General features: G+C 41.6%; 1 protein-coding gene across 3 annotated transcripts; it reads right to left on the bottom strand.

Annotated features, from left to right (window-relative positions):
* Nucleotides 1-54: 54 nt before the first annotated feature.
* On the bottom strand, nt 55-24890 carry PATZ1 (POZ/BTB and AT hook containing zinc finger 1). 3 transcript variants are annotated; one of them, XM_033001390.2, is made up of 6 exons: nt 23446-24890; nt 20986-21049; nt 17577-17648; nt 15027-15198; nt 9110-9247; nt 55-7244 (listed from the first exon to the last, which is right to left on the bottom strand). In XM_033001390.2, the coding sequence occupies exons 1-6, from the start codon at nt 24735-24737 to the stop codon at nt 6826-6828; spliced, it is 2157 nt and encodes a 718-aa protein (XP_032857281.2). In that variant the 5' UTR covers nt 24738-24890; the 3' UTR covers nt 55-6825. The 3 variants fall into 3 exon arrangements, with proteins under 3 accessions (XP_032857281.2, XP_042661477.1, XP_042661478.1); XM_042805543.1 differs by lacking the exon at nt 17577-17648; XM_042805544.1 differs by lacking the exon at nt 17577-17648 and having other exon boundaries at nt 7104-7244; nt 9110-9182.
* Between the last annotated feature and the right edge of the window lie 1917 nt (nt 24891-26807).

Raw genomic sequence — 26807 nt, 5'->3', positions numbered from 1 at the left:
ACTCATGGTCTCTACTTTCCATCTCCAGGAAATGAATGCATGCAGCCTGCTGAGTTTAATTCTCTTTTGGTTTATTACTATTTAAAAATCAGTTTTTGTATCCCCTTCTACAGAGGCTTCACCTTCCAACAGAACATACAAAAAATACACACAATAGAAAAAAAAAAAAAAAGATAGGTAGGTAAGTTGCTTTATACAAACAGGTCCCTAAGAACCCAAAAAGGCTAAAACAGGCTCGGTTTCAATAGAAGCAGGCCCATAAATAGGCAAGAGACTTCATTCAAGTAGGGAAAGAGTCACCCATTCTCACCTAAGATCCTTTCTTGCTCACCCTGAAGACAATGGGAGGATTCCCACCAACTTCAGTAGAAGCAGGATTGGGATTCATCAGAGCCAATGGCAAACTTTTCTGCTCCTTCCCTTCCAAGGCACTGTCTCTTCCATACGGCGTGCAGCCAGGGAAAAATGCCAGTTTTCCTGGCCCATCCCACACTCATGTTTCAGTTGTTCACTCTACAGGACATCTGAGAACAGCCTTTTATTTTCTCTCTTACGCTGTGTATTTGCATTAATTGCAGCAAACTTTCAGATTGCAGCAGTACTGAAGAGAAATTCTGAGCCCAAGAGCAAGGCTTGGTTGATTCTTTAAGAGCCAGCAGTCAGTCTGACAACTTTGCAGAGGGCATGTAAAAATTGCCTGGAGAAGGCACCAGTTTGTAGACACAGCAGCCAAAAAGCCATTAGCAAGCATGAGATTGATGTATTATAAAAGCACTTACCCAAGCTCACTATGTGACTGCAGGAAACTCAAGAGCATTTATGGCTGCTAGTGGCTGTATGAAGTGACCCCACGGTCCACATGGAACCCAGGAGCTGGGAGGGAGTCACTGGAACATCAGTGAGACACCAGTTACCCCCTTCCTTCAGGACATCTCAGCTCAGAGCACTTCCAGTTCTCCAAAACTGCAGTACAAGTAGAGAGGTAACCCAGATCATTCACATAAACCCTGAGAGCAGATTAATAGTGTCAGGCAGGATTTAAAATAATTTAAATATTTAACCTTTCAGGATAAATGCGGCCAAATGTTTGTTTAACTTTGCATTACACCTGAAGTCGGGGGGGCCAAACGTTAGTAGTAGAATTCAGCAGCACAATTCTGCAGCACAATTTGGAACATCAATCAAATCTTGAAACATTCTTACCCAGGGGTTATTATCATCTCATTGTATAGATGGGAACAAAACAGAGGAGGCTAGAGATGACACAAGGTGTTAACTCTTTACAAACAGGCAGTTCTTACTCACTACCACAGAGTAAACAGCTGTGGTTTTTCACTGACATGCTTTAACCATTCCAGCCATCACCACAATCCCTAACAGCCAGGGTTCCTGCTCCTGCTCTGTACCATTTTGCAATTATGTCACATCACTTTTTTCTTTTTAGCCAAATAACAGTTCTCTGGTTTGTTTTATAGCTAACACAGTTACATGTAGAGCTGTACACATCTGAGTAGCTACCACACTGGCATGGGAATGTGTGGAGGGTGATGGTTTTGAGGGAGCAGACAAGCAAACACCATGCCAACGCTGCTGCTGCTGCCGACTCTGCGACAGTGAATGTGGCCTCAGGCTGCAGCCTGGGAGTGCTGCCTCCCCGTCCTGCTCCGGTCCCGCTCCGTGCTCCAGAGCACACCGCCTTCTTGCAGGGACAGGGAGCAGCAGAGGGGCTGACAGCCAAATCTGTTCCCAAAGGCTCATTCACAACAGCTGAAGGATATTGTTTTGAGAAGGATGTTCAGGATAAAAAACAGGACTCTCTCAAGCCACATGGGAATCTTCCAGGATCTGTTTTCCCTTTTAAGTTTTCCTACTGTTTTTTGTTTTTTTTTTTTTTTTTTTTTTTCCCTCTTTGCTCATTTGTTTTGTCTCTTGGGGTGGAACTGGGATCATAAGCTCAGAAAATCACAGTGAGTTTACGTTCTATTCAAATAAAACTCAGGTACTGTGCCCAGGCAAAAGGTGAACAGTACAAAGCTGGCTTAATTTACATTAAAATATTCATAATGCTGTTAAGGTATATTCATAATGCTGAAAAAGCCAACACATTCCATGGTTTCGTTTGGCACTTGCTCTCAGAGTTTCTGCCACGCTGAACAATTGAAAATATCCTATTATTTTTGTAGGTGTTAAAGAAAAGCCTCTCCTGTTTCATTATGTAAAATTTTGGTAGCTGTTTTTTACTTTGTCCATTTATCTCTCATGAAACCCAAAGAGAGCTCTTGCTCTCCATTCATTCTTTCAACACTGAAGTCTGGAGTTCCTTTGAAGTTTACTTTGGCATCTACTTCCTCAAGCAAGCACCTTAAAAAAAAAATTAAAGCTGAGAGTGGTAACCCACTCCAGACTCAAGACATAAGTTCAGATATTGGTTTCTAGGAACAAAGATTTAGTGAAAAAACAAGACACTAAAGTTACAACAGAGCCTACAAAATCTAGGTTAGCTTTCATACTATCAATTCCATTAGTTGAGTTAGACATTCAGTTACACAGCTCTTCTATTCAAGTCATTCCTTACTGCTGACAGCAGTTGACGGAGGAACAATAATTTCAGGGAATATGTGGGAAATAACAATTATTCCCTAAGTCACTGGCACTCAAACAGGTCTAAAATTGTGACTGGGCATTTGCAAATGTTCGAAAGATCGGTAGGAAGACCAACTCCACACCATCTTATAGTTCTAGGCTTTAAAAAACAAAACAATCATCCCCCCAACATATAATACTTTGCCCTACTATAGTTAAGGCACTGGATTGAGAGAAGGAAAAATCTGTGTTCAATTTCTGGTTCTGCTATCAATTTCCCATGTCATCACGGGCAAATCACTTAAGATTGAGAGCTCACATGCACCACATTACCATGCATCAGGTGAGCCACACTATTAAGTCTGTTTGCACACATCTAATGCATGACAAATGCAAGGTAATGTCACTTAATTTAAATCAGTATGGAACAAGTTCACATTAAATTGCTTTACCTTGCATTTGTTGTGGATTAACAGTACGTAAAGATAAATTCAGGCAACAAAAGAAGCCTGATGATGTCTGTGCCCCTACACTCAACACAACACTTAAGCATGCATGCGAGCGTTTTTTAGTCCTTCATCTTTATTTCACTCATTCACCTCTAAGCATCTATTCCTTTCTTGTCTGTCTTTAATATTTAGATCATAAATGGTTGAAGATGTTTTCATCATACCTAATACACAAGGGTCTGAAACTCAGCTGAGCGGTGTAGGGACTCCTATAATACAAAGAAATACTACAACTCTGATTATCAAAATTTGCATGAACCTAAGTTCCCTTCTTGGCAGAGAACTGCACCGACTCAACACTGGATTGCAGTCCCACCAAAGAAGATGAGGAAAGAAGGGCTGGCCCCCAATGAGAACAATCATCTATACACTGATATGCCAATTCAAAATGTAACAGGAACAAGCAAGGTTGCAGCTCAGGGCATGTTAAGTACTTCCCTTTGAACTCTGAACTTATGAGGCTGAGTTTTCTGTTTGGATCTGTCTTCTGTTCTATGAGAAGCAGACACTTCCCAAAGTACAGAATATAAGGAATTTGCATGTAGATTAAATTACTATCCAGAACAGAACAATATGCCCCCAAAGAAACAAAAAGCTCTGAGAACACACCACTTGTGAAGATCTGCCCAACCTACTGCTGGCACGAGTCTACACCAGTCTCTTGTGTTGGTGCAAATCTCCCATTTACACTAGGATGATCTAGAACTGTCATTTCATGATTGTTAACTTCCTGCCTAATTGCTTCCCTGTCCACTAGACTGAGAAGTAGCTTTCATTCAATGTATTCATGACAACTAGTAAGCATTTTCTTTGACAAGCAAAATGCACAGTAAGTGTTTTAGAAGGCTTTCTTTTTAGCTGAAAGCTTTTTGTTTGTTTCATCAGATCAAATTCTGTAGTGTTCAAAACTAAATTTGGATACACATGGCCAAAATTCAGCCCACTAGTAACACTAAAGTCAGTGGAGCTAAATGTAGGATGAAAATATCCTATATTCTGGACTCGGCTTTTGGAGCTGAATTTCAGGACTAGTGCACCCTCTCTGAGTGCATATAGGAATACTGGGGACACAAACTTCTTGTATTTTTCAGAATACAGCCTCAATTCAACAGAAATTTTTCTGGTAGCTTAAATACGAGCTATTAGTAAATCAGAGTGACTGCAGTTGCATTTGCTAATCCCAATGAATTGTTATGCTGACTGGAAAGCCTGCTATATCTTGACTTGCTTGGCGGTTTACAAGGTTGTCTCAGCATTGTCTAGATTTGTAAGGTATTTTAAAATGTTTTGTTACCTTTCTGAAATATACTGTTTCTACTTGTCAACTAAGCCTATAGTACAGCAATGCAATTCCATGAAGCTTTAGTTTGAAGGTGAGTTGTTTTGTTGCTTTGGGTTTGTTTTTTGTTTTTTTTTTTTGTCCCCTTTTGAATGAGACTCATACCTATTCCAGGGATTCTGGGAGAAGATGAATGGAGAAGAACATGTCCTTCAGTCTCCCAACACATATTAATAGCAAAACATCAAGTCCACTGCAACATGCTCTCAATTTAGAAAGTGCTGGTGCTATAAAGAGAAAGCCATTGATTATTCATCCTTGGTTTATAATACTCGAGAGCAAGTACAAAAAAGTAGCTTCTTACAAGAGAGAAGCTAGGACTTCTACATCTGTAGAATTTAGAACATCATTCCAAAATCCATTTACTTACAAAAGGCTCTATAATTCTAACATAAAATCAAAACAGGAACGTGGTTTATTTCAGTTATGTATTAGCTGCATGGTTTGGATTAGGAGCACCTGGGCAACGCCAAGTTGTGGCGCAATGGCAGTTTGTGGCTACATTCATATTTGATACAGACATATCTCCTGCAGAGCATGTAGGGTCCTGGTCTGAGGTGGTCTATCCTGCTCCAGCACTGTACTAATGATGGAGACAGCTACTGTTTCTTAGAATGCAAGGTTAGTGTGGGACTTGGGCTCTTCAGAGTGACCTCTCTAGAAATATTCAGTACATATAGCATCTTAGTTTACTGAATCACTGCTTAAACCTTTGCTCATTAACCCTCACAACAATTGTGATGTAAACTCTTCAAGAATGGGAAATTAAGGAGTAAATTCAGGGAGCTGTCCTATGTGACCTTGAGCATCAACAGCAGAACCATAATTATAACTCAGAGTATTCCTAACTCCTAACCCTGTGTTAAAAAACATACCTGGATTTGGTACATAAGACCTTGACAAATTACATGGGAGGAAAGGGAGAGTTGAGAAAGAACATTATTTCTGCACAAGTGGTATTTTCAGATTAAATGGAACATCCAACAGCCTAGAGCCCAGCTTCTTTGCATTTGTAATCAATACTTTTTCAGATATGCTGTTTGCAATTCCCATCTCTTATAGCAGAAACCCTTCTTCTTTGGAAAAGAAAGGAGTAAGACTGGCTTTTGCAAATCTGACTAGAGGCAGATCAGGAAAGCATGACTGTAGCCAAAAAGCCCAGCTCACTGAGAATACAGTAAAGTGTAGAGTGGGATTAATGTCTTATTTACTGGTTCTCGTTTGCACACCTTTTGGACAGGTGGCTAAATTGCTCAAAAACCAGACAAAACGAGGGGATGCAAAGTAACATACTAACTTCTTTAATAGAGTCCAATCCAATTAAATCAAAATCACTCTGTGAACCCCTGGGTTTATTCACACTAAACAAGTCAGTGGTACATAGTGTTAACCCGATAGCTGATCGTGTTTATACCCTAGGTCCCCACATGAAAAATGAGCACCAGTCAACCAGACTGCAATGGTATTTTTCCTTCTTTTTTTTTTTTTCTTTTTTTTTTTTTTTCATAAAACTATTTCTTTCATAGACTTAAAACAATCAACTAGCCAAGTTATTAATTATGGTACATCTAAAAACAAAAAAAAATTAATACTAACCCTAATGTGACTGCTGCTTTAAGAGTGCTCTGGGTATCACCTTAGACTGGCTTTTCAGTAGCAATTCACTACAACAGGTCCTAAAATAATAATAATAATAATAGAGAATTAAAAACCTGACAGCAAGTTTAATGGTTAAAAGTAACAAAAACAACCTGTTCTGAACGGTGAATTTTCTCAGCAGTTCAGTCCTGCTGCAGCACTCACAGCCTCACAAACGGCAGAAGGGGTTCAAATTCTCACCTTCTTTAAATTTTTCTGTTTTTAAAAGGACAACTGCATTGTAACCTGCTAGGTACCACGGGGCATTTTACTTAATGTTATACTCAATAATGGGTCAATAATGGGTCTGGTTTTAAAACTTACTGTTTTTCTGGGGTAGGATAGGGAAGGGGGGGAATAGAGAGAGAACAAAAGCATAGCTCCCTGTAGCTGTAGCTCCCCAGGTGCCTCAGTCACTAGGACTGTCTAATTCTCAGATCAGTGCTGGCAACTTTTGTTTATTCCAGAAGATCATGACAAAACACCAGAAGCAGCCTCTAAAGCTCCATTTGGTATTTTAGGTCATGTCTCCTATTCAAGGTCACCATCTTCTGTAATTCATCAGCTAAGAAGCATTTTCTCCCTCTCCTCAGTGAAGGTTTAAAGGTGGGGTAGGGCATGAGACAAAGAGGGAAGCTAAAATGAATAAAAAAATTCTCAGCTATTAGAACCAAATTTCATTATTTCCTCTTTCATTCACAGCATCTTATCATTATAGCCAGACTGCTGGTTTGCTGTGTTAAGATCAAGCTGATCTCATTTCCCCTCTGGCCCCATTGGTTGCTGGTCGACCTCTGGATCCACTAGGGATGATGCAAATGCTGACTGGACGATCTGAAACCCAAATGACTCCAGGAGAGACATGTTCTGTTGGGGTGAAAACGGGGATCCTAGAGCAGGACCGAGGTCCCCCAACGGGCCACCAAGGGCTCTGACGTGAACTTTCTGTATGTGTTTGTTCAGATAAGACTTTGATCTGAAAAAGCTGCCACATTCAGGGCAAGGGTACTTCTTCTCTCCTTCCGTCTCCATTTTGTTTTTGCTGACTGCCATGTCACACGAGAAGGACCCATTGGTGCTCTGTTTCTCAGGAGTCTTGAGGTCACTGGTGTCAGAGAGGTCTCCGTATGAATCGGAACTCTCAATCGGGTCCGAATGTGAACATTTCTGGCCTTCTACAGGAAAAAGAAAAGAGAGAGTTTTCAGAATCTTATCTCCCAGAAAAAGTATTCAAAATCCATTAAAATAATTATATTGGTTACCACCTGATTTCATTAATGCCTGTCATGACAGACTGATACACACTTAACATCACAATCCCTCATATTCTAAAGCCCTTGATCACAGGTACTCTCTCTACAAACCACTGAGCTGCTATCAGAACAGCATCCAAGTTTTTATTATGGATTTGTCATGATACTGAATACAACCATAATGGGTCTCTGGTTTATATAATAATTTCTGAATCCCAAAGATTCAGGCACTACAAAAGGATGGACCTTGTGATGAGTGTACAATCCACTCCCACACTTCTGAAATACTGCTGATACTTTGGGGGAGAGCCTAGAAACCTAATAATGTGTAACAGGCTCTAGCAAGGTGTGAATAAACCTGGAAATACTCAGCAAAACAGCAGTGAGCTACTGCAATTTAAGAAGTGCAATTCCATTTAGTCTTAAGGAACTCTTTTACAAGTTAAGTGCAATGCTGTTAGAAGCGAACTTCACAATCTAAAATTGTTCAGTCTTTAAATGCTGTAGTGTGAAACAGGAAAGAGGTTAGGGACACTATTTTTACTCATTTGGATACATATTCTGGCAAATCCATTGGTATGTTTGGAGTGTTCCCCATTCTCCTCTGGCAGCATGCCGAGAAAGTTTGTCCACACTTTTTGCTCAGCGCATATGAATGAGCGTGGGAAACCCAGACATACTCCCTAAATGAGTCTCTGAATACAAATAAGCTGTATCTACTATTAACTCTAAAAGACCAAAGAACCACTTGGCACAATCCAAAAGACAGATTTGCTCTGGACTCAGCATTACAAACCAAACAGGATATGCATGAAATCAATACATCACTGAGCTGGAGTAAATCCCTTGTTAAGTCAGCACACCACCCAAAACCAAAGGGCTTCTGTAGTAACTCTATCAGGACTTCAGCAGAAAAAAACTACACAACTGTAGCTTTCCACTAGCACAGACTTTGTTTAACCCAACCTGCTGTGTTCTCCTGGGCAAGAAAAAAATGTAAACTTCTGGGAAAACCATGATTTTGAAGAATTTTCTGATGTTTCACCTTCATCAGGAATATTGACAGCTCAAACCAAGAAGCAAAACGCAAGCTTTCTACACAGATTAACACACAGCTTTACATATTCAGAAGTTAAATACTCTTCAGCTATTCTTACAATAATTTATTTTTTATTTTTTTTCCCAGAAGTTGAATACAGGTTAAAAACCAAACCCATTAACAGCACTATTATCACCCTCTACCTCTCCTCCCCAACAACAGCATTAAGAAGTAGAAGTTTAACTACAGATTGTTGCATGGCTCCGCATCAACCTGAGAATGAATATTACTTTCATCACTCAGGAATCTTTATGAACTGCATTCTGTGGCTCGCCCTTCCTTCCCCGGAAATCAGACACATGGTTTGACTGACACAAGATTCAAGTATGGAGGGACTAAGGAAAATGTCAAGGATCTGCACCCCTCAGGCAAAATTCAAATACTGACCGCTCCTAGGAAGATGGCCAAGATGAACTAACATCACTTTTTCAATCTCTAAAATCAAAGAAGCTGCCAAAAATTCACATACCCTTACATGTCCACCTCCTTCCCCCAGACCTGTTAAATTGGCTATCCAAGGACAGATATTACCTGTGATGCTACATAACTTCTCTGCATCTCCCCTAAGCTTCTCTCCAGTGTTTCCCCTGCCCTTCCTCCCTCCCTCCCCTTTCTCATGCCCAGTCCAACATCCCACAATACAAAGTTCTGCACAGAGTAGCAAGGTGCAGAGCAGCGAGTTGCTTGCCTTTGATGCCATAGGTCCTGACGCAGTGGAACGCTGCTCCCCCATTCGGGATGGACTCCTGGTGCCTGGAGACCTGGGGAAGGGGAACACCGTGGTGGGTTTTAACATGGACCTTTAAGTAGGAGGCAGAGGAGAAACCTAAACAAGATAAAAGGAGATGAGATCCTGCCACCAGCAAAGACACACATCTGCCTTCCCTGTTCTTTTAATCTTTCTTTTGCTCCTACTCCCCATTACAAAGTTGCCATTGTACTACCTTGATTTCTGGTTACCTACAACATGCTTACGTAGGTTTCCAAGGCATCATCATCAGGCAATGAATGCAATGCATACCTTTCATTATTGCTTTTTGGAAGTCACAATGAAAGAACAGCCTCCTTGAGAAACAATTTATATATAATCAAACATAGCAGATGACATGAAACATTCCTGGAAAAATGGCAGAAGAGACAAAAAGGCACCCACGTCTCTTCACCATTTTTGTGCTATTTTTTTTATTTTAATTAAAATGCCTTCATCATCTGATGATCCTTTAGAAGATAGTTCAAATTAGTTTATGCTGTTAAGATTTGAAGGAATGCCATTTAGTAACACCCTCCTTTGGTATTTAGTGTGCTTTTCCCTTACGTTTCTAGCATTTATAGTGACCTGTAGAAAGCAGAAAGCTAAAACTACTGAGTTTTTAAGGTATACAATTTTGCTGTATAGTAATTTTTTAAAAACATTTCCTCCATCCAGCTCATCCTAAAAAACATACTAAAACTAATTTTTTCTGCAGTTAACAAAAAAGATTAAAATGAAATGTCAGTACTTCTATTCACTCTGATCTGTAAGCCCAAACCACTGAAATTAAAAACATACATTTCAAAAAACTGATTTTACATTTGTGCATGTGCTTTCTTAAATTCATAGCCTTTTCCTTGAATGCAATAAATTACCTCACATGTATTTTATAATGTTTATAAATTCAGATTTTAATAAGATTTGCAATTAGTACTAGTACATTTGGACCATATATGAGACACAAGGAGGACAAAGTTTTAAAGACTTCCTATGCAGGTAAGACTATCAACAACCATGTTGGTTTTTTATTAAATTTTGAACAGAATATAATGGCACTTTCATGTTAGAAACATTTTCCTTTAACATCTGAGAATACAACCCAGGTTTCACCATAACAGACAGAGTTCCTGGTTCCCTTTCTGGATAGAGAAAACACAAAACCTAGATTTTTTTAACCCAACACAGCATTTACAGCAAAACACCTTGCAAGAGAACTTTCATATCAATGTTTCACTTTAAATATGAATACATATACCACTGTAAACCCATTTTTATAGTGATATAACTGCATTTCCACTTGATGATATATAATATCATGAAGGATGAAAAACCAGTACTGGCACACCACTGTGGGGTGGGTTTTCTGACATCAGTTGTTAGTTTCAGGTGCTGTATTTAATACTGAGTGTGGCTTTACACTAGAATTTACTGTGCCTACCCAACAGAGTATCATTCTACCCAGACTTTTCTTAGAAGCCAGGATCAAAGAGTATTCAGGGGTTATTAAGAATTATATATACAGGACCTGCAGAGCAAGACAGAACTCTACAGTAACCTGCTTAAGGGGAAAAAGGGCAGGTTGCTGAGAATGAACAAGAGATAGTTACTGTAGACCCCTGAGTTGAAGATGAAAGTACAGAAAAGTAGATACATCACAACTGAAGAAATCAAGAATGTATGACTCTCAAAATACAATGGAGCAGAATCACCTAGGCCAAGTCATCCAGGGAATTAATGTAAGGATATTATCCTCTGAAATAATGCAAGACCTACCCTCAGACACAAAATGCTGCACTGAATATCTCACTGAGCCACAAGAGAATATATTTTTCAAATACCAAAAATTCACTGTAGACATGGAAAGAACCAGTATTTGACTGGCAGAGAAAAGGACACAAAGTACAGATAAAATGGTGATACTCCCAACTACTAGGTACTTCTCTTATTTCATACCTGTGTCTAATAACCACACGCATGCTGAGATAAGTCTTTTTATGTAGCAATGAATTAAAATCTCACTGCCAACCATTAAAAAAGGACTACATACAAGTACTCAGTGGTTTTCTATACTACAATTAACCCAGGAAAATGTGAAGTTGTAATCTCTTCTATACAATATTTTTTCTGAACTCTGCAATTCTATTTGTAGAGTACATTGTTTTATATAATGAAAACTGCCTGCAAAGTGTTAGCTCCCCTTTATGCACTTGGCAGATGAACATGTGAGTCATCAACTTCCATCAAAGCAGTAAGAATGCCAACTGCTTCACAGGAAACTGTTTAAAGTGAGATTTTTTTTGTTGTTGTTTTTATGCTATTTTTTTTCTGAAGCACTTAGCACTAGTCGTTTGTTTTTTTTTTGTTTTTTTTTTTCCCCACCAGACCTTAGTTATGAATGCCTGTCCTAGGAATACTGGGGTTTCATAGACAATAATCCTTTACTTTTAAAAATCTTTTTAAAAACAAAGTCAGGCTAATGTAGAGGATAAAACAGCAGTATTTTTCAAAGGAGGAATGTATTTATTGCTTTACCAATACGTATCTCAGCTTTGCAGTGCAGATTATTTCTTTGTACCAGAGGAACCAACATTAAAAACATGCATAGAGAAGAAATGATGTGCTTTATATAAATGGGACCTATCCCTTGATCTCTTAGACAACATCTATAAGGAGACAGACAATAGAAATAATTGCATGATGCTCCCTTTTCAAAAGTCCTAATTTGGATTTAGCTGGAACATGCAGAAAATGTGTCCTGATTTAATCAGCTCTGTATCCACCATGAAATATACCAGCATTTATCTTATTGTAACAAAAAAAAAAAATTAAAAAAAAGTTTACATCTAACTTGCAAATGGAATATTTACCCTTCTCCTCACTAATTTGATTTCTGTGAAACAATGTGTATGTGTCTGAAACAGAACACGAATCTTCTGAGTTGCACATGTTATTACAAAGTACCAGTTCTAGACTTGCCAAAGTCATTAATCTTTTAAATTCTTTGAAAAAGCCCACACAGGCAAATAAAGTTCCTAAGGATGGTAATAGATGATTATGTATCAACAAAGCAGGAGCAGGTCTTTTTTATTTAAACTGATTAAAAAGAATTTGTCTTACAAAGTGAGGATTGAGAATTAGTTTTCATAAGCACATTATAGATGAATTATTTAAAAAAAACAAACAAACCAAAACAAAACCCCCAAAACAACAGAAAAATCTCAGAAAAAACCTCACATTGCACAGCTTCCCTGATTTAACAAGATTTAATTGCTTCCATAATTATTCTAAGCATAAAGACTTTAAGTAAAAAAATAACCTGGAAAAAACATCAAATCACAGATGGCAATTTTTAGACATTATACTGCCATTTTGTTAAATAAATAAATAAATAAATAAAATCAGCAAATGGGTACACGCATGACATGGCAAATGAGTAGCTACTGCTTTCAGTCAGGTCCCGAGTTCCCCATCTCCTAAATCCGTTAAACCTTTAAAAGAACAAGACACTTGATTAAGTTCCACAGAAAAGCCTTCAGTCTGATGGGATAAATTGGGGGACTCTAAGCTCTGTCTTTAACACTAAAATATGTTCAGCTGTGTAAGAGTCACCTTTACATCCTTTTTTTTTTTTTTTCCAAGTGGCTCAACATCCAAAATTCTACAGGCAGCTTGAGCATTCTTGCTTGACAATTATTATATCCAGAGGTTGACACTTACTATATCCAGAATTAGCTAAATTCCAATTAAAAAAATACACCAGCACATTAGCCGAGGGAAGAATAAAAGAAAATCCCATTGCACAAGCACCACAGCCACAGCACAATCGCTATTGGAGGGACGGTGCAGAGCTTCTGACTGCACCAATACCTATCAAATAGACATTTCTAATCCAGAAATTTTCCACTATGCTTTATCTTTCCAGGCTCTACAATTTAAATTATATCTCTTTAAAACAATAACCATTATAATTTGATTCTAGAACACTTTGAATTCAAAATTCTGCTGTCATGGACCATAAATCTATAATCAAAATTCACAGCATAACAATGAGTTCTTAACAGTTGTTTGACAAACCCATTCTGTAACTCCCCTTTCCTATCGATTTTAACACTGGGTAGATATTTAACTATGATTCACCAGATAAATTACGTTTTTTAAGTGCTGATGTAAACTGAAATTCACAGCAGACAAAGTTCTGACAACACATGAAATACACAAACTGTAAGAAGAAAGTAATTGCTTAAAGTCTGCTGTACAGCTGGTTCCCTACGCTTCTACCAAGAAGTGCATATTTTATTTAAATCTCCAACATACATTTAAACCTGTAAAATGTGAATAAACCATTTAGTCATTTCATTGTTTGAATGCCAGGTCTGTCTTTGTCACACTGGCTGAATTTCGAAAGAGCTGCAGCGACATCCAGTGGTAGTTAAGCTGAAACTCAAGCTCACGAACCTTGGAAAGAAGACAATTACTCCCAACCTATACGAGTTTCTGTTTGGCACCATGTTCAACTGAAGGAGAGAGAGCAGGATACCACCTGGATCTTGGATACCATCTTCCATGTTGTTACCACAAAAAGAATCGGAATAAGCTTAAGCAGTTTTTCAGAAGACAGGCCTTCAGCTGAAAAGGAGGCCAAGCTTCATTTCATACCATCTACCTGGAGCTTCAGAATATGAAGATTTTCAACCCAGATGCCTTTTCCACTCAAACTGTTAATATCACTTTCAGGATCTAACAGACTGTCCGACTACTGGAAATACCTCCCTTGCAATTTAATGTCTCTCATTACTCATCAACTCCTAGTCATCCAAAAGCTCCCTGTACAGTCCTCACATTAAATACGGAAGTGCTTTATTCTCTCAAAAGATTTCACCGCTCTTAAATTAGAAAAGGGAACACATATCATAAAAAAACTGACTCATCAGAAAAAAACAAGATCCCAAAACACAGCAGCAACCTCTTCCTCCGCTTACTAGGTATGTACGCCTGTGTGAACCAACAATATATTTTGAAGTTGTATATTAAACATTCAAAAAAGACACCAATAAGTCAAAATTATTTTTCCAGCTTGCCTTACATCCCACAAAGCCTAAATTTACAGCTCTCTCCAACTGAAGAGTACCACAAACAGATGGAAAAGCTTCAAAAGCTCTTAGCCATATGGTTTAGTTTTACATAGTCCTGAAAGGACCAGGGAGTTGGACTTGATGATCTTTATGGATCCCTTCCAACTCAAGATACTCTATGATTCTATGAAAAGCTGTATTTGTACAAATAAAGGTAAAGCACATTTCTAGTGCTCTTTACAAAATTTGTTTTAGAAATGTATGTTAATGCAAAGCAATTTATTGGGTGAAGAGGGAGAAGCAGCTTGACATTACTGCTGCACCAGGAGGTTAAGCAAGTCTGATAACAATGTAGATTTTTTTTATGTACAGTGTAAAATTTTCAACTTGGTATTTCAAAGATTCTTCTTCCAAAATGATCACAAGGACTTAAGTCTAGCCAGCTATACTAAAAAAAAGGTGTATGGTGAGTAGTGGCAAGGCAACATATCATGGTTATTTTATAGGGACCTGGCTATTTAGCAAATGAAGTTCTCAAAACTGCCTAGAAACAAATTGCTTCAGATTTAATCCGAGTTTCTTTAGGAACTATCAGCCATGTAAAAAGGCCAGACCTATAGCTCCATCAGTGTCAAGATTAAGTATTCAATAAGAAAAACAACAAATATATACACATATATGGTATAACCTCCTTCTGTTGCAGACAGAGTCGCATAGCCTTATAGCTTCCCTCCAGTGTTGTCCCATCCCACTGAAGTAAAAAAAAAAAGTTTCTTCCTTACCTCGGTTACATATAGTGCAGAAATTGCTTGGTCCTTCACTATGTTTCTTCAAATGATCTGCCATATATGCTGCTCGCAAGTACTTCCCACACACCTGGCATGGAACTTTGTCTTCGTGACATGCTAGGTGTGAGCGCAGTCGGTCACGAGTGGCAAAGGAAGCATTACAAGTCTGCAGGTATAATGAAAACCATGTGATTCATCAGGTCTGCTAAAAGCACTGATATTATTGTTGAATCTATTTAGTATTCTTTAGAGTAAATACCTTGGATCCTGTGCAAACACACAAATAACATGATGCACAAGCCATTTTCCCACAAATAAAAAATTCAGATCACCAACGTACTGCCCAAGATGTGATGATACTACTTGAAAGAATTAAGAAAGCAAGAAAACAGCTCTAGCATACTACAGACATTAAAACTTAAATCAAGATAGATTTGTGAGGCCTTAGCTCCTCTCTGAGGATGAAGATACTAAAACTTCAAGTAATATTTAACAAAAGAAATAGCACAAACCACTCCATTTACAGTAAGTTCTGCCATTTCACTGAGCCATTACAATCACTTTAGGCCACTCAGAATGTACTCTCTGTCATCTTCCTAAGTTTTACTCTTTGATCTGATCAATCTAACTTCAGTACACAGAATCCCTTCGGAGTATGAAGACATACAAACAAAGCATCAGAGAATTGGCTGGGATGAGAATATGACAAAAGACAGTAAAAGAGCCATCCTGGTATCCACAGTAGCAGTGCAGACAAACTGTAGAAGTGAAGCCTCAGAACTGAGCAGGTATCAGAATAACTGCATGACACTGTAATCTGTTTATAACTTACCCCTGATCATAGTATACTTACTACCATGAAACAAGCTTGATTTGCCTTAAGATAATACTGATTCTACTTGCCCGCTTCCTAGACATAATCCGTATGATAAGATGCGTGAAGGCTCCCTCCCATTTTTATTCCCATAGCAATTGGCATGCATGCGGGGTATGTATATCGCCTATTACAACAGCCTGCTAGTTCTGAAAGGCTTGTTCTCTTTCTAACATGCGAAGGAAAATAAATCACCAGCAACACACTGCACAAGTTATTAAAGATATAGCCTGAAACCAGTGCTCACAAGTGCAAGAGGAAAACAAAAGCAAACATACGTTAGAATGACCAGACCAAGTGGGCAACAGTGACATTCAAGAGTGTACAGTGTTTCATTTATACCACCTTTATATAAAATAACGCGGTGTTAAGACGTATAACCAGAACCCCCTAGGAGATAATACAAGGCTATTAAGTGACTTGGGAACTGGATATATTCTGTCTTTTCAAGTATCAGTGCGCAATTAAACAACTGCTCCAATAGAGACAGATTTGTTAAAGTAACAGTCCTAGTAAAAGTCCAAAATTATAACTTCAAACAAGTGAAACGTAATATAGAAGATGATAACTGATATAATTTTATATAATTTAGTTAGTCAAGAGCTTAATCCAAAAAACATTGAAGGCATCTGGAAAGTATTTATCAATTTCAACAGGATTTATATTAATTAGATCCTATGAGACACCTGAGTATGGTAAACTCCCGTAGGGCTGAGGCTACCCTGCAGCAAGCGTAAGACTTAGCACCTCAGAGGATCAGGACTTAATGAACTTAAAAAGACAACAGTAAAATTATCTGGATTTCTGTGCTACACAGTTTAACTAAGCTTGCCAGATAAAGATTCATAAATTACAAGTAGTGAAGATTAACAGGCAAATTCTTAAACATGAAAGATTTTTCTTCATTGGAAATCTCAGTACACAGCGCTGAGCAAAACAGGTGCAACTTTCACTTGCTAAAATGTTCTTAGAGGTAAACACTCATTTAAGGCAGGATTCCAGCACTGATATTAATAAATCTGTTGGATATCAACTACAGATATATAACTAGATAATCAAGGATGATAGCCAAGAGATCCATCATCAGTAAGTCTAAAAATACTGAGCCACAGTAAGTATCTATACAAAAGCATTGGAAGTGCATTAGTTGATGCAGACCAGAGACAAATCACATAAATACAGGGATGCCAGAAGTAAAACCATATCTGCCCATATTGAATTCATCAAGTTGAAAGCTTAGGGAAAGACAATATGATTATTTCTGTGTTTGATTTCTCATTCTTGCTGCTGAGTTGTGCAAAGTTCACCTTTGGATAAGCTATATAGTAAATAGATCTGTGAAGAAGCTTAAAAAAAAAAAATTAAGTCCAGTGGAGAAAGCAAGAACCAGTTTAGCTGAATCATAACAATGGGAGACAGGACTAGGTTTGAAGAAGACCCCAAAGTTAATATTCAAATAGTTAATATTTGTAAAAAGTATAGAGCAAAAAAAAAAAAAAAAGTTTTATTTTATAAAAGATGTGAAGTACTAAATGAGTGCTAAGTATTTATCATTAATTGTTAATCACAGAAGAAAACTCTCCAGTGCTTTCCTATCAGACATTGCACAGGTATATAAATAGATCAAAAAGAATATATATAAAGTTTAAAAAACATTGTTTAAGAAATACCTCTTGAAGGTTCAACTTTTCTATGGATGTGGATGTCTCTGAGCTTATTCCATGGTGGCTGCCATTTTCCTGCTAATAGGCAGGAAGTAAGAGAAATTAGGACAGGAAGAAACTCATTCTACATTGAAATCATTGGGAAAAGCACTGGACTGGGGATGCCAATTTTAGGTTTATTTAAATAAATAGATCTTTTTATTTGTCAAAAGTTGTGCTTTAAATTAACCTGCATTTTTCTCTTTTTTATGTAAACTGCCAGAAGAACAACCTGTCTCTTGTCTCTGAGAAGGAGCAAACTTCTGCATTCTCCCCTTGTTCTTTCATGTTCACAGATGGTCAGGTCACCATTTCCTCCCAAACTGCAGCCTAACTTTCATATCATTCACGCTCAAATAGCCAACAACCCAGCTTCACCCCTTCCCATGACAAGTTAGTAAACTGAGCTATTCCATTATGTCCAGAAAAGTGATTTACCCCTTCTCCTACACCCAGAACTCAACTGTCAGAATAAATAAACAAACAAACAAACAAATAAATGACCACTGCAACAATCCAGGTGAAAAGATCCAAAGGGTCTTTTGGTGTCTTGTCTGCACACCAGAGCAACTTCCTGGACTTGATTTCTCTGCTGCCTTGGCTCTGTGGAGGCCTTCCCTATTCTGAGTCTATTTTAACAGTAATAAAAAAGCTGGAATTAGGTCTTGGTGTTTGGCACCAGGTGCTGGAACTTAGGATAGTTTTTCAAAGATTTGTGAAGCACAGCTGTTATTTTAGGGGGATGAATGCAGGACCACATGCTGAGCACTCAAAACTACAACTCCTGCAGTGATGTTCAGCTTACACTTGTTCTGTTTCTCATAGTTTAATTTTATTTATTCTGAAGTTGGGTTGATACCTTCACACTTTTGTTTTGGTAGTCCAAAATGTACCATGATGCCACATCAACAAAACATGAGATATCCACTGGTTTGCAAAGATACATGAGGGTTCAGGTAAATGGCCAGTGGATTTTGTTTAAACTGTAACAAAGCACCACTCCCAAGAATGGTTAAGACTTTCACCATTCTTGGAAGTCCCTGGAAAGCTTTTCTGTTTACTGACAGAGTACTTCTCTTTTGCAATAAACATAACCAAAGCATGACAAGAACAGGAATTTTCAACAGGAACTCAACAGATTAAAAAAGGATGCTCAGTGTTGTTCAGGCTACTCTCATGGGGAGCTACTTAGCCAAACAAAATCAATGGAAAAAGAGAATGGAAAACGGGGAAACACCATGTCAATATTACACTATCTTCCTTCTTGGTGGCCAGATTTGGTGTTTAGATACATGTCATGGAACAAAAGTGTTACTGGTTATGAGATAATCACAAGGAGAACTTTATCAATTTATACATCAGCTTTCAGATTTGTAACAAATTTTCAGTGTGAGAACACCATTCCGTGGTTTGTACCATGTGTATCAGATCTGTGCATATTTAAGAAGACTTTCTAAACCTGACAGGATATTATGAAGTATTTTTTGCAGACACACAACAGCTCTTTTAACACATTTACTATACCTGAAGATTCATGAAAAATTAACCTAGCTATGATTTAAACAAAGCAGTCAAAAATCAAGAACAAACCAAGCCTGAATGACAACTTCAACTCTGTCCTGATGCTTGTAACCTATAGCCTATACCTTTTAACTGATCAGGGCACTATTACGGCACTTTAAACAACACACAATGAGAAAGACTGCTCTTAGAAATTGCTATCACAAAATACATGTGTGCAAGGAGATGGAGTTGAGCTTGGCTGTACAATCTTAGCTTCCATATTTCTTTACTTCCTAGCTCTTAGTGTATCCTCTGATTCACGCTTACAGAGTTTGTATTTAATATTCTTAAATCAATCAGAAAACTATAAGAAAAAGTAGCGAAGGACAATTCATGTCTATCAACACTACTCATAAACGGTGCTTGTTAAATAACCTTGATATCAGCTGGAAAATGTCTGATGAGTTTCTGTTTATGTTAGGACCTAAACATTTTTGTACTTGCACACAAATACACACTTAGGGAAAAACTTTGTAGTCGTAGTCAGTTAATCCACCCAGACCCCTTGTTATCCCCAAATTCTGAGCTCTTTTTGTGAGTGAAATTTTCCAATTTATATAAATCTATAACCCTTAAATCATCTTAAGAAGCTTAAACCAATTTAAGGCTTTATACAGCATATGCAAATAAACCAATGGGAAGGCTCTACAGCCTGATTTTCAAAGGTGCTGGGCTCCCACAGATCATATGGAGGTCAAAAGAAACCTTTAGATGGCTCTGTAGATCTGAAAAACTGTTCACTGAATTATTAAAGTTGCAAATGTTTCAAAACTCTCACAATTTGGAGGAAACATAGGAAAGGTGTGTCAAGAGATGGGAAAAAAACGCAGATCAGGAGGCAGCAGTCATAAAGGATTGACTAGGTTGATAAAATGTGGTTAAAAACCTCAGAAGAAAAAAATCCTATAAACTTCACTGTCTTCAAATAAAATTAAAATTATCTTGCTCCAACTTTCTTTAAATAAATAAATCAATCTTTCTTTAGATACCAAGCATGAAGATTGTTAGCCCAACAAATGTTTTAGATGTTTGCCCAACAACTTCGCGAAGACAGCGGGTGATAGTGGAAGCTGATTCTCAACTTTGGTTTTAATTAATACTTCCAGGCACCTTTTTAGATCTCTCTACAAAATATCTTTCTTGATTTGATCTTTCAAACCCTAATGAATAATTTATTAACTGTAAAAAACTATATACAACATTATGACATTGTGTCATAAAGGATACTGTGATGCTGTTATCTAGATTCTCCTTGGAATAAAAAAAAAAAAAAAAACCTTCCAATTTTGCTCAGTGCAATGTTCTGAAGGCTATGTGATTAAAAAAAAAAAAAAAAAGGTATCTTGGCAAGTTATGATAATTTACCAATTTTATTTTAAATTATTCTAAAAAAATCAAGTCAGCATTGGAGCCTCCTGTTGGCAACAACTGCAATAAAAAAAAAAGGGGGGGGGGAGGGCAGGGAAGGGGGCAGAGGGAATAACCTGTGATGTTGACTTTAAGCCCAGGGACAAGGTGGCTGAGTAAGAGATCCAGGGTGAAGCTGGGATAGAGCTGGGATAGAGCAGTAGGGAAGAACATCTGGTAGAAGACGAGAGAAGCAGGAGGACCAAAGCTGTAGATGACAGAAGGGGCTGGGCTGGGGGACAGGAGGGATGTAAAGCAGCTGTCACTGTTGAACACTGTTATTTACAAACATTTATCCCAATTCACACATACATGATATTTTTACTGATAGTTCAAAATTGTCTGCACACATAAATGCAATGCCACAAATTACCCATATATCAGTCTAAACCCCTCCAGCTCCTACCTGACACTTGTGAGGTCTCTCTGAGGTATGCACCTGTTTGATGTGTCCATTCAAGTGGTCTGGCCTTAAAAGAAAATACACATAAGCATACTTAAAACGAATACTAAAAATAAACTTACAATTTTAACAAAAAAAAAAAAAATCTCAGTGGTGGATCTATTACAAATGTAGTGACATTTATCTTTCCAAGAACCAGATCATCAACAACTGGGTCTCTACCTTGATAAGCACCCTCCTCCAACTGGCTAAAAAGGCAGCATTTTCTCAGGAAGAAATTATGACTGGATGATCAGAGAAAATAGGAAATACAAGCTAAAATTTTCAAGCCTGCACATCCCCTTCCAAAATCCTATTTAGACCTTGACAATCAGAACACTTTGATTTACAGTTGCTGAATATTTGAAAACCAGACCCTTTTGGTTTATGTCCAAACACGAATGTAAGAAGCCAACTTTAAGCACCTCTGTGCAAAAAGACTGGCTCTAAACTCTGTTGCTGTGACATATTTTCCGGCAGCAAGATGAAAAAATACTGTCCTAACGCACAACTTGGTGGGGAGACTGCATTAATACAGATAAAGTGCTCTGAAGGTCCCGACTAGAAGGTGCAATGGAAGAGCAAATTATTACTGAAAAAAAGTTAGACCATTCTTCACAATCGGTAAAGCCTACTTTGAAGAAGAGAGGACTGAATAGCTGCAGATTTTCCTGGTGGGAGTTTCTCCTAGTGGGAAGAAAGCTTTTCATTGTATGAGGCCAAAACTGCTTGGAAACAAGTTCTCCACCCTCTCCTCCCCCAACTTCCCAGCTGCGCCAATGGGAAGGCGGGGGATAGAATTCACCCACTGCAGACAGAAAATAGCCTGAACTTTGCAGTCAGGCTGTTAAACCTGATGCTCCAGCAAGTGGGCTGGGGCGGTGTAACCGGAAAGACTGGTTGGGGGTCCTTCTGGGTACCCCAAGCCCAGCAACCTCTTGTGCTGTGCTGCTGAATGAAGGGAAGGAGACTCAAATGAGACATCACGCTTCCAGCTTCCTTTGGCTGCTCCTACGACTGAACACTGAAACTTCAAGAAAGAGTCTCTACTTTTCATTCATATTTCGATTTTACAAAGATATGAAGTTTTGCTGTTACTTTTATAACAGCATTCTGGTCTGTTCACATTAACTTACTGGGAAGAAGAGAATTCAACATGTATCTTGCACTTTCCCTCCTTGACAAAAACTTTTCATACAGCAACAGCAGAAATCTTTAAGTGTGAATAAAAGTAATAAAATTTGGCAATGATCCCAGGTAGCACTATTGTAAGAAAAATACTTGCACTTCTAGCCACAGATGAAATTTTCATTTTATGACTTTCCACCACTAAATCTGCAGTCCTTATGAAGATGCATCCCCTAATTACTGCCAATTAAGGAAAAAAACAAAACAAAACAAAACCCCAAACCCTACATTTTCTTAATTTATTTTGGTAACAAAAAGTCCCTCTATCAAAGAAAGCGCTAGCAAGGGCACAATTCCTACATTTATATAGGCTATTAGCCTTTTGATTTGTTGTCTTATCTCTATTCCTTCCCTCCTGTTAGATCAGATCAACTGCTGGAGAAAATCGACTGCTGCTACAAAAGTAACACAGTGTACGCATCCCCCTCCCCCCACTACTTCCAGTCTCAAAGCGAGCATCAAACTTCCAAAAAAGTTTGAAATTCATTAACTCAGACTATAAGATACCACTAACATGACTACGTGTATCAAACTATTTATTAAATTAACTCCCACAAACAGCGACAACAAAAAAAATCAGCAACATTAAATGCACAGATCTTACGTATGTTGCAGGGCAGAAACAGGATCCCCTTCAGAAGGATGTAAACCCAAAGGACACAAAGATCATGTATTAAAAGATACTTGATGCTGCAGCCTTTGAAATCTCACCTCTTCCTTCACATTTGGGTGATAAAAAACATTACGAACTAAGAGAAATGAAGGGAAGTTAAGAAAAAGAAAATTTAAAATGGATACGAGAAAAAATAATAATCTTGAGATGTATTAATATTTTGCACTTCAACAGCACCTTCAAACTACCTACAAATCAGTAGTCTCAAGACACTTATGTGAGGTAGGTAATTATTTCACTACCCATTTCACAGAAGAGTCATCTGAGGGAGAGACTAACTGATTTGCCCAAGGACACACATACACCAAGCCTGGGACAAAGCTGGGAATGTTACCCAGAAGCCAGCCGACTCCCAGTTCTAGGTCTTAATTACTTTTAAACCCTTTCAAGAGACTGCAGAGTAGCGTCCCAGCGGAAATGATGGAAGTCTCATTTCTCGAGACATTTTAAAGTGGAACAGCCGAACTACCCTGAGTACAAATTGTTCTTGTTTCCCAAGGGATAGGAAAGACAACTTCCTAGGTCTCCGTTTGCGTCTATGGTCCTTATATGTGCTCTCTTACCTGGAAAAGCCTTTTCCACAGCTCTGGCAGATGTAGGGCTTTCCCACAGAGCCATCGTGAGATCGAACATGATAGGACATCCTGTCTTTCCGCTTGAACCGTAAGCCACACACTGGACAAGAGTAAGGCTTCTCGCCAGAGTGTGACAGCTTGTGCCGATTCAGGTGGTACACGTCCCGAAAAATCTTGCCACAGATCTCACAGGCCACCTGTTTCCTCGTCCTGCTTCTTTTTCGGGGTGCATCGGGGTCATCCTGACCAGGGACACCGTTTTCACCCAGTCTTGGGGGCGGGATGTCTATGTAGCCCAGCTGTAAGCTTGTCACCCCATGTTGAGCCTCATGTTGACGAAGACGATTAGCATCCGTAAACACTTTCCCACAGAGGCCACACGGCAGGATACCAGCCTCTCGCAGGCCCCCTGGGGTACCAAACATCATGGAGTCCAAGAGATTGGCTTTACGGGGACGCCCTCTGCCCCTCTTGGTGCTTAAAGTGGGGGCACTAGCAGCAACATTCTGGAAGGGTGAGGCAAGCAGTGGTGGGGACAGAGGTCCTGCCACCATGGGCAGGCGGTCGACGCCCTGTAGAACAGGTAGGGAGGACTGCGCAGCAGTGAGTGCAGCCCGTGTGGCCTCGTCTTCGGGCATGCCAGCGATGCCGTTGCCATTGGGTGCCAAAGCGGCACCGTTGGTCATGTCAAGAGGGAAGCCGAGGTCAGCAGCCCCCGGACGGAAGAGCATAATGTCGGGGCGCGCGGGGGGCACGAGGATCTGCACATTGGACTGCTTGATGACCTCCTGGCAGATGTCAATCACAGAGCGCATCAGCAGGAACTTGGCAGCCGTCATGAGCTCCGGGAAGCTCTCCAGCCGCACCACGATGCGCGACGTGTAGGCGAAGTCCAGGATGTCTCCGAACACCTTGGAGCTGATGGTGTGCATCTCCAGCTCCCGCCCGCCCCCGGGGGCGCCGCCGGCCGCCGCCGCCGCCCCGCCGGCCGCCGCCGCCTCCGTCGAGCCCCCCTCCGCGCCGCCGCCGCCGCCGCCGCCTGCCCCGTCGCCCAGCTGCGCGCTGAACACCGACTCGAAGTACTCGCTGCAAGCGGCCAGCACCGCCCGGTGCGCCGGGAAGCTCTCGTCGCCCACGCGCAGGAGCACGTCGCAGAAGCGGCCGCCGTTCTTGCGCTGCTGGTTGAGGCTGTGCAGCATGTCGGCGCTGTGCCGGCTCACCTGGTACGTGTAGCAGCCCGCCGAGGGGCCGCAGGCGGCGGCCTCGCTCACCCGCTCCATGGGGCTGCGCCGCCCCGCTGGCGCCCGCAGGGGGCGCGCGCTCTCAGGCCGCCCGGCGGCGCGCGCCGCCTCCTCCTCCTCCTCCCCGCCCCTGTCCGGGCCGACGGCGGCGGCGCGCGCTGCGCTCCCTGCACAGCGCGAGGGGATGGCAAGGGAAGGAGGGAGGGGGGGGGGGGGGGCGAGACAAAAGGCTCGGGCGGCGGAGGGGCGCGCGCCGCGCGGGGCCGCCGCGGCCGCCGGCGCGCGAGCTCCGCCCGGGCCCGGCCGCCACGAGGCGCTGCGGCCGCCGAGGCCGCCGCGGGAAGGGGCTGTGCGCGGCGCGGCTGCAGCGAGCCGGGAGGGAGGGGGGCTCCGGCGGCGGCGGCTCCGGGCTGCCGGCTCCGTCCGTCCCTGTGTGTTTGGAGCGGAGGAAAGATGGCAGCGGCTGCACTTCCTCTTGCACTTTCACCCCTGGGGGGAGGAGAAGGAGGGGGCGATACCACCCCCCCTACAAAAATCCAGCGGGGGCCCCCCGGCTGCTGCTCCCCGACCAAGCGCCGCCGCCGCCGGCTCCGGTCCGGGCCCCGCCCGCTTCGCCGCACCCGCACCACCGGCGCCGCAAACTTTCCTCTCTTCTTTGGCCGAGAAGACCCCCACCCTATTCATAGAGACCCCCCCTCCAGCCACTCGGGCTCCCCCCTGCCCCCCCGCTTCCTGCCCCCCTCCCTCCCCGCATCCGCCAATGCAAGAGCAGCCAGAGCCAGCAGGCCGGCCCCCACCCCGCCCGCCCGCGGGGGCTGGGGGCTGCAGTCTCCCCCTTCCCCAGCACCGATCCGCCAATGCCGAGCCGGCAGCGAGGCCCCCGCCCGCAGAACACGGGGGTGGCGGGGCTGCGCTCGCCCCCTCCCCCAAATATCCGGGCTGCAGCTCGCCCCCCAAGTCCCCCTCCCGCCGGAGAGAGGAGGAGGGGCCGGCGGGAGATGGGGGGGGGGGAGGGGGGGCGGGGGGCTGCAGGCAACCTCCCCCCCTCCCCAGGCACGAATCGTCCAATGCAAACCCTCCCGGAGCTGCAGAGGCGCAGAGCGGCCCCCACCTCCTCGCCTCGCCTGAGGAGAGCCGATCCCAGAGGGGCCAGGGGCTGCAGAGCAGAGCGGCCTCCCCCCAGTCTTTCATTGCATTTCTACCCCCCCTCCCCGCACTAGGATCAACTCCCAGCCTGACTAAAAGAGCGAGGCGCCGGCATTGTGGGGGGAGGGAAGGGGCACAGCAGGAAATCTTCCAGTGCCAAAATGCCCTCCCCTCGGGAGCAGTTGGGAGAAACGGTCCCCGCGTTTTCCCGGGGGGTGCGGGAGGCACGGGCGGCCGCACAAACCCCCGCGCCTGCCTCCATGTTGGGGGGAACTCTGCCGCCCGCCGCGCCCCGCGCTGCCCGGGGTTCCCACGGCCGCGGCGCCCCGCGGGCTCCGCTGCCCCGCAGCCAGCCCTGCCCGGGCCCGCGGGGACACGCTCCGCGGGCGCTGCCCTGATGCACTGGCGGGGCTGCTTGGACTGTCCTAGTGCTGAATCTTCCCCGTGTGCTCAAGGTCTCCCGACGAAGAGCTTCTATTTCAACATCACCATCATTACTCATTTTCAGCTGAAATTGCTTTCTGTCTCGGGGAAAAATATTTCTCTACTTTTGAATAAGTATCATCCCCCCATCCTCCCCCACCGCCCCCATACACACACTCTCAAAACAGAGTTCTTTGTTTTGCTAAAGACAACACTTTTTAAAGTGTTCGAGAGCACTTTTTTGCATTTGTAACATCAAGCCTAATTAAGAATCCTCGGATGACCTATTCACGATCCAATACCGTCACTGAAACTATTCTGTGGAAAATACTGAACTTAGCGCATGTGAGGGCATCACAAACTACAGAGCCTTCCAAGTGCTCGAACCCAGCACTTGAATTAAATAGTGGTGGAACTGAAAAAGCATTCTGGGTACCGATGTGCAAATGAGCGCACCAAGCTTCCAACTTCCAAAATGCAATATTACATTAACACTTAAGGCCACACAGTGCCCTCAGCCCGTACACTGGGTTTCTCCTG

Source organism: Tyto alba, unplaced genomic scaffold (genome assembly GCF_018691265.1).
Source record: "Tyto alba isolate M040663 unplaced genomic scaffold, T.alba_DEE_v4.0 Super-Scaffold_44, whole genome shotgun sequence".
Classification (NCBI taxonomy): domain Eukaryota; kingdom Metazoa; phylum Chordata; class Aves; order Strigiformes; family Tytonidae; genus Tyto; species Tyto alba.
Note: the sequence above shows the minus strand (reverse complement) of the source record. Positions and strands in the feature narration are given on the sequence as shown.

Bases quoted from the DNA above. Each gene is read 5' to 3' on its own strand.
- PATZ1 (XM_033001390.2), bottom strand. From the start codon at position 24,737: ATGGAGCGGGTGAGCGAGGCCGCCGCCTGCGGCCCCTCGGCGGGCTGC. The intron at 21,050-23,445 runs GTAAGAGAGCAC...TTTTCTTTTAAG, and splicing joins TGTGGAAAAGGCTTTTCCAG to GCCAGACCACTTGAATGGAC. The intron at 7,245-9,109 runs GCAAGCAACTCG...TTTTTCCTGTAG, and splicing joins CAGGACCTATGGCATCAAAG to AAGGCCAGAAATGTTCACAT.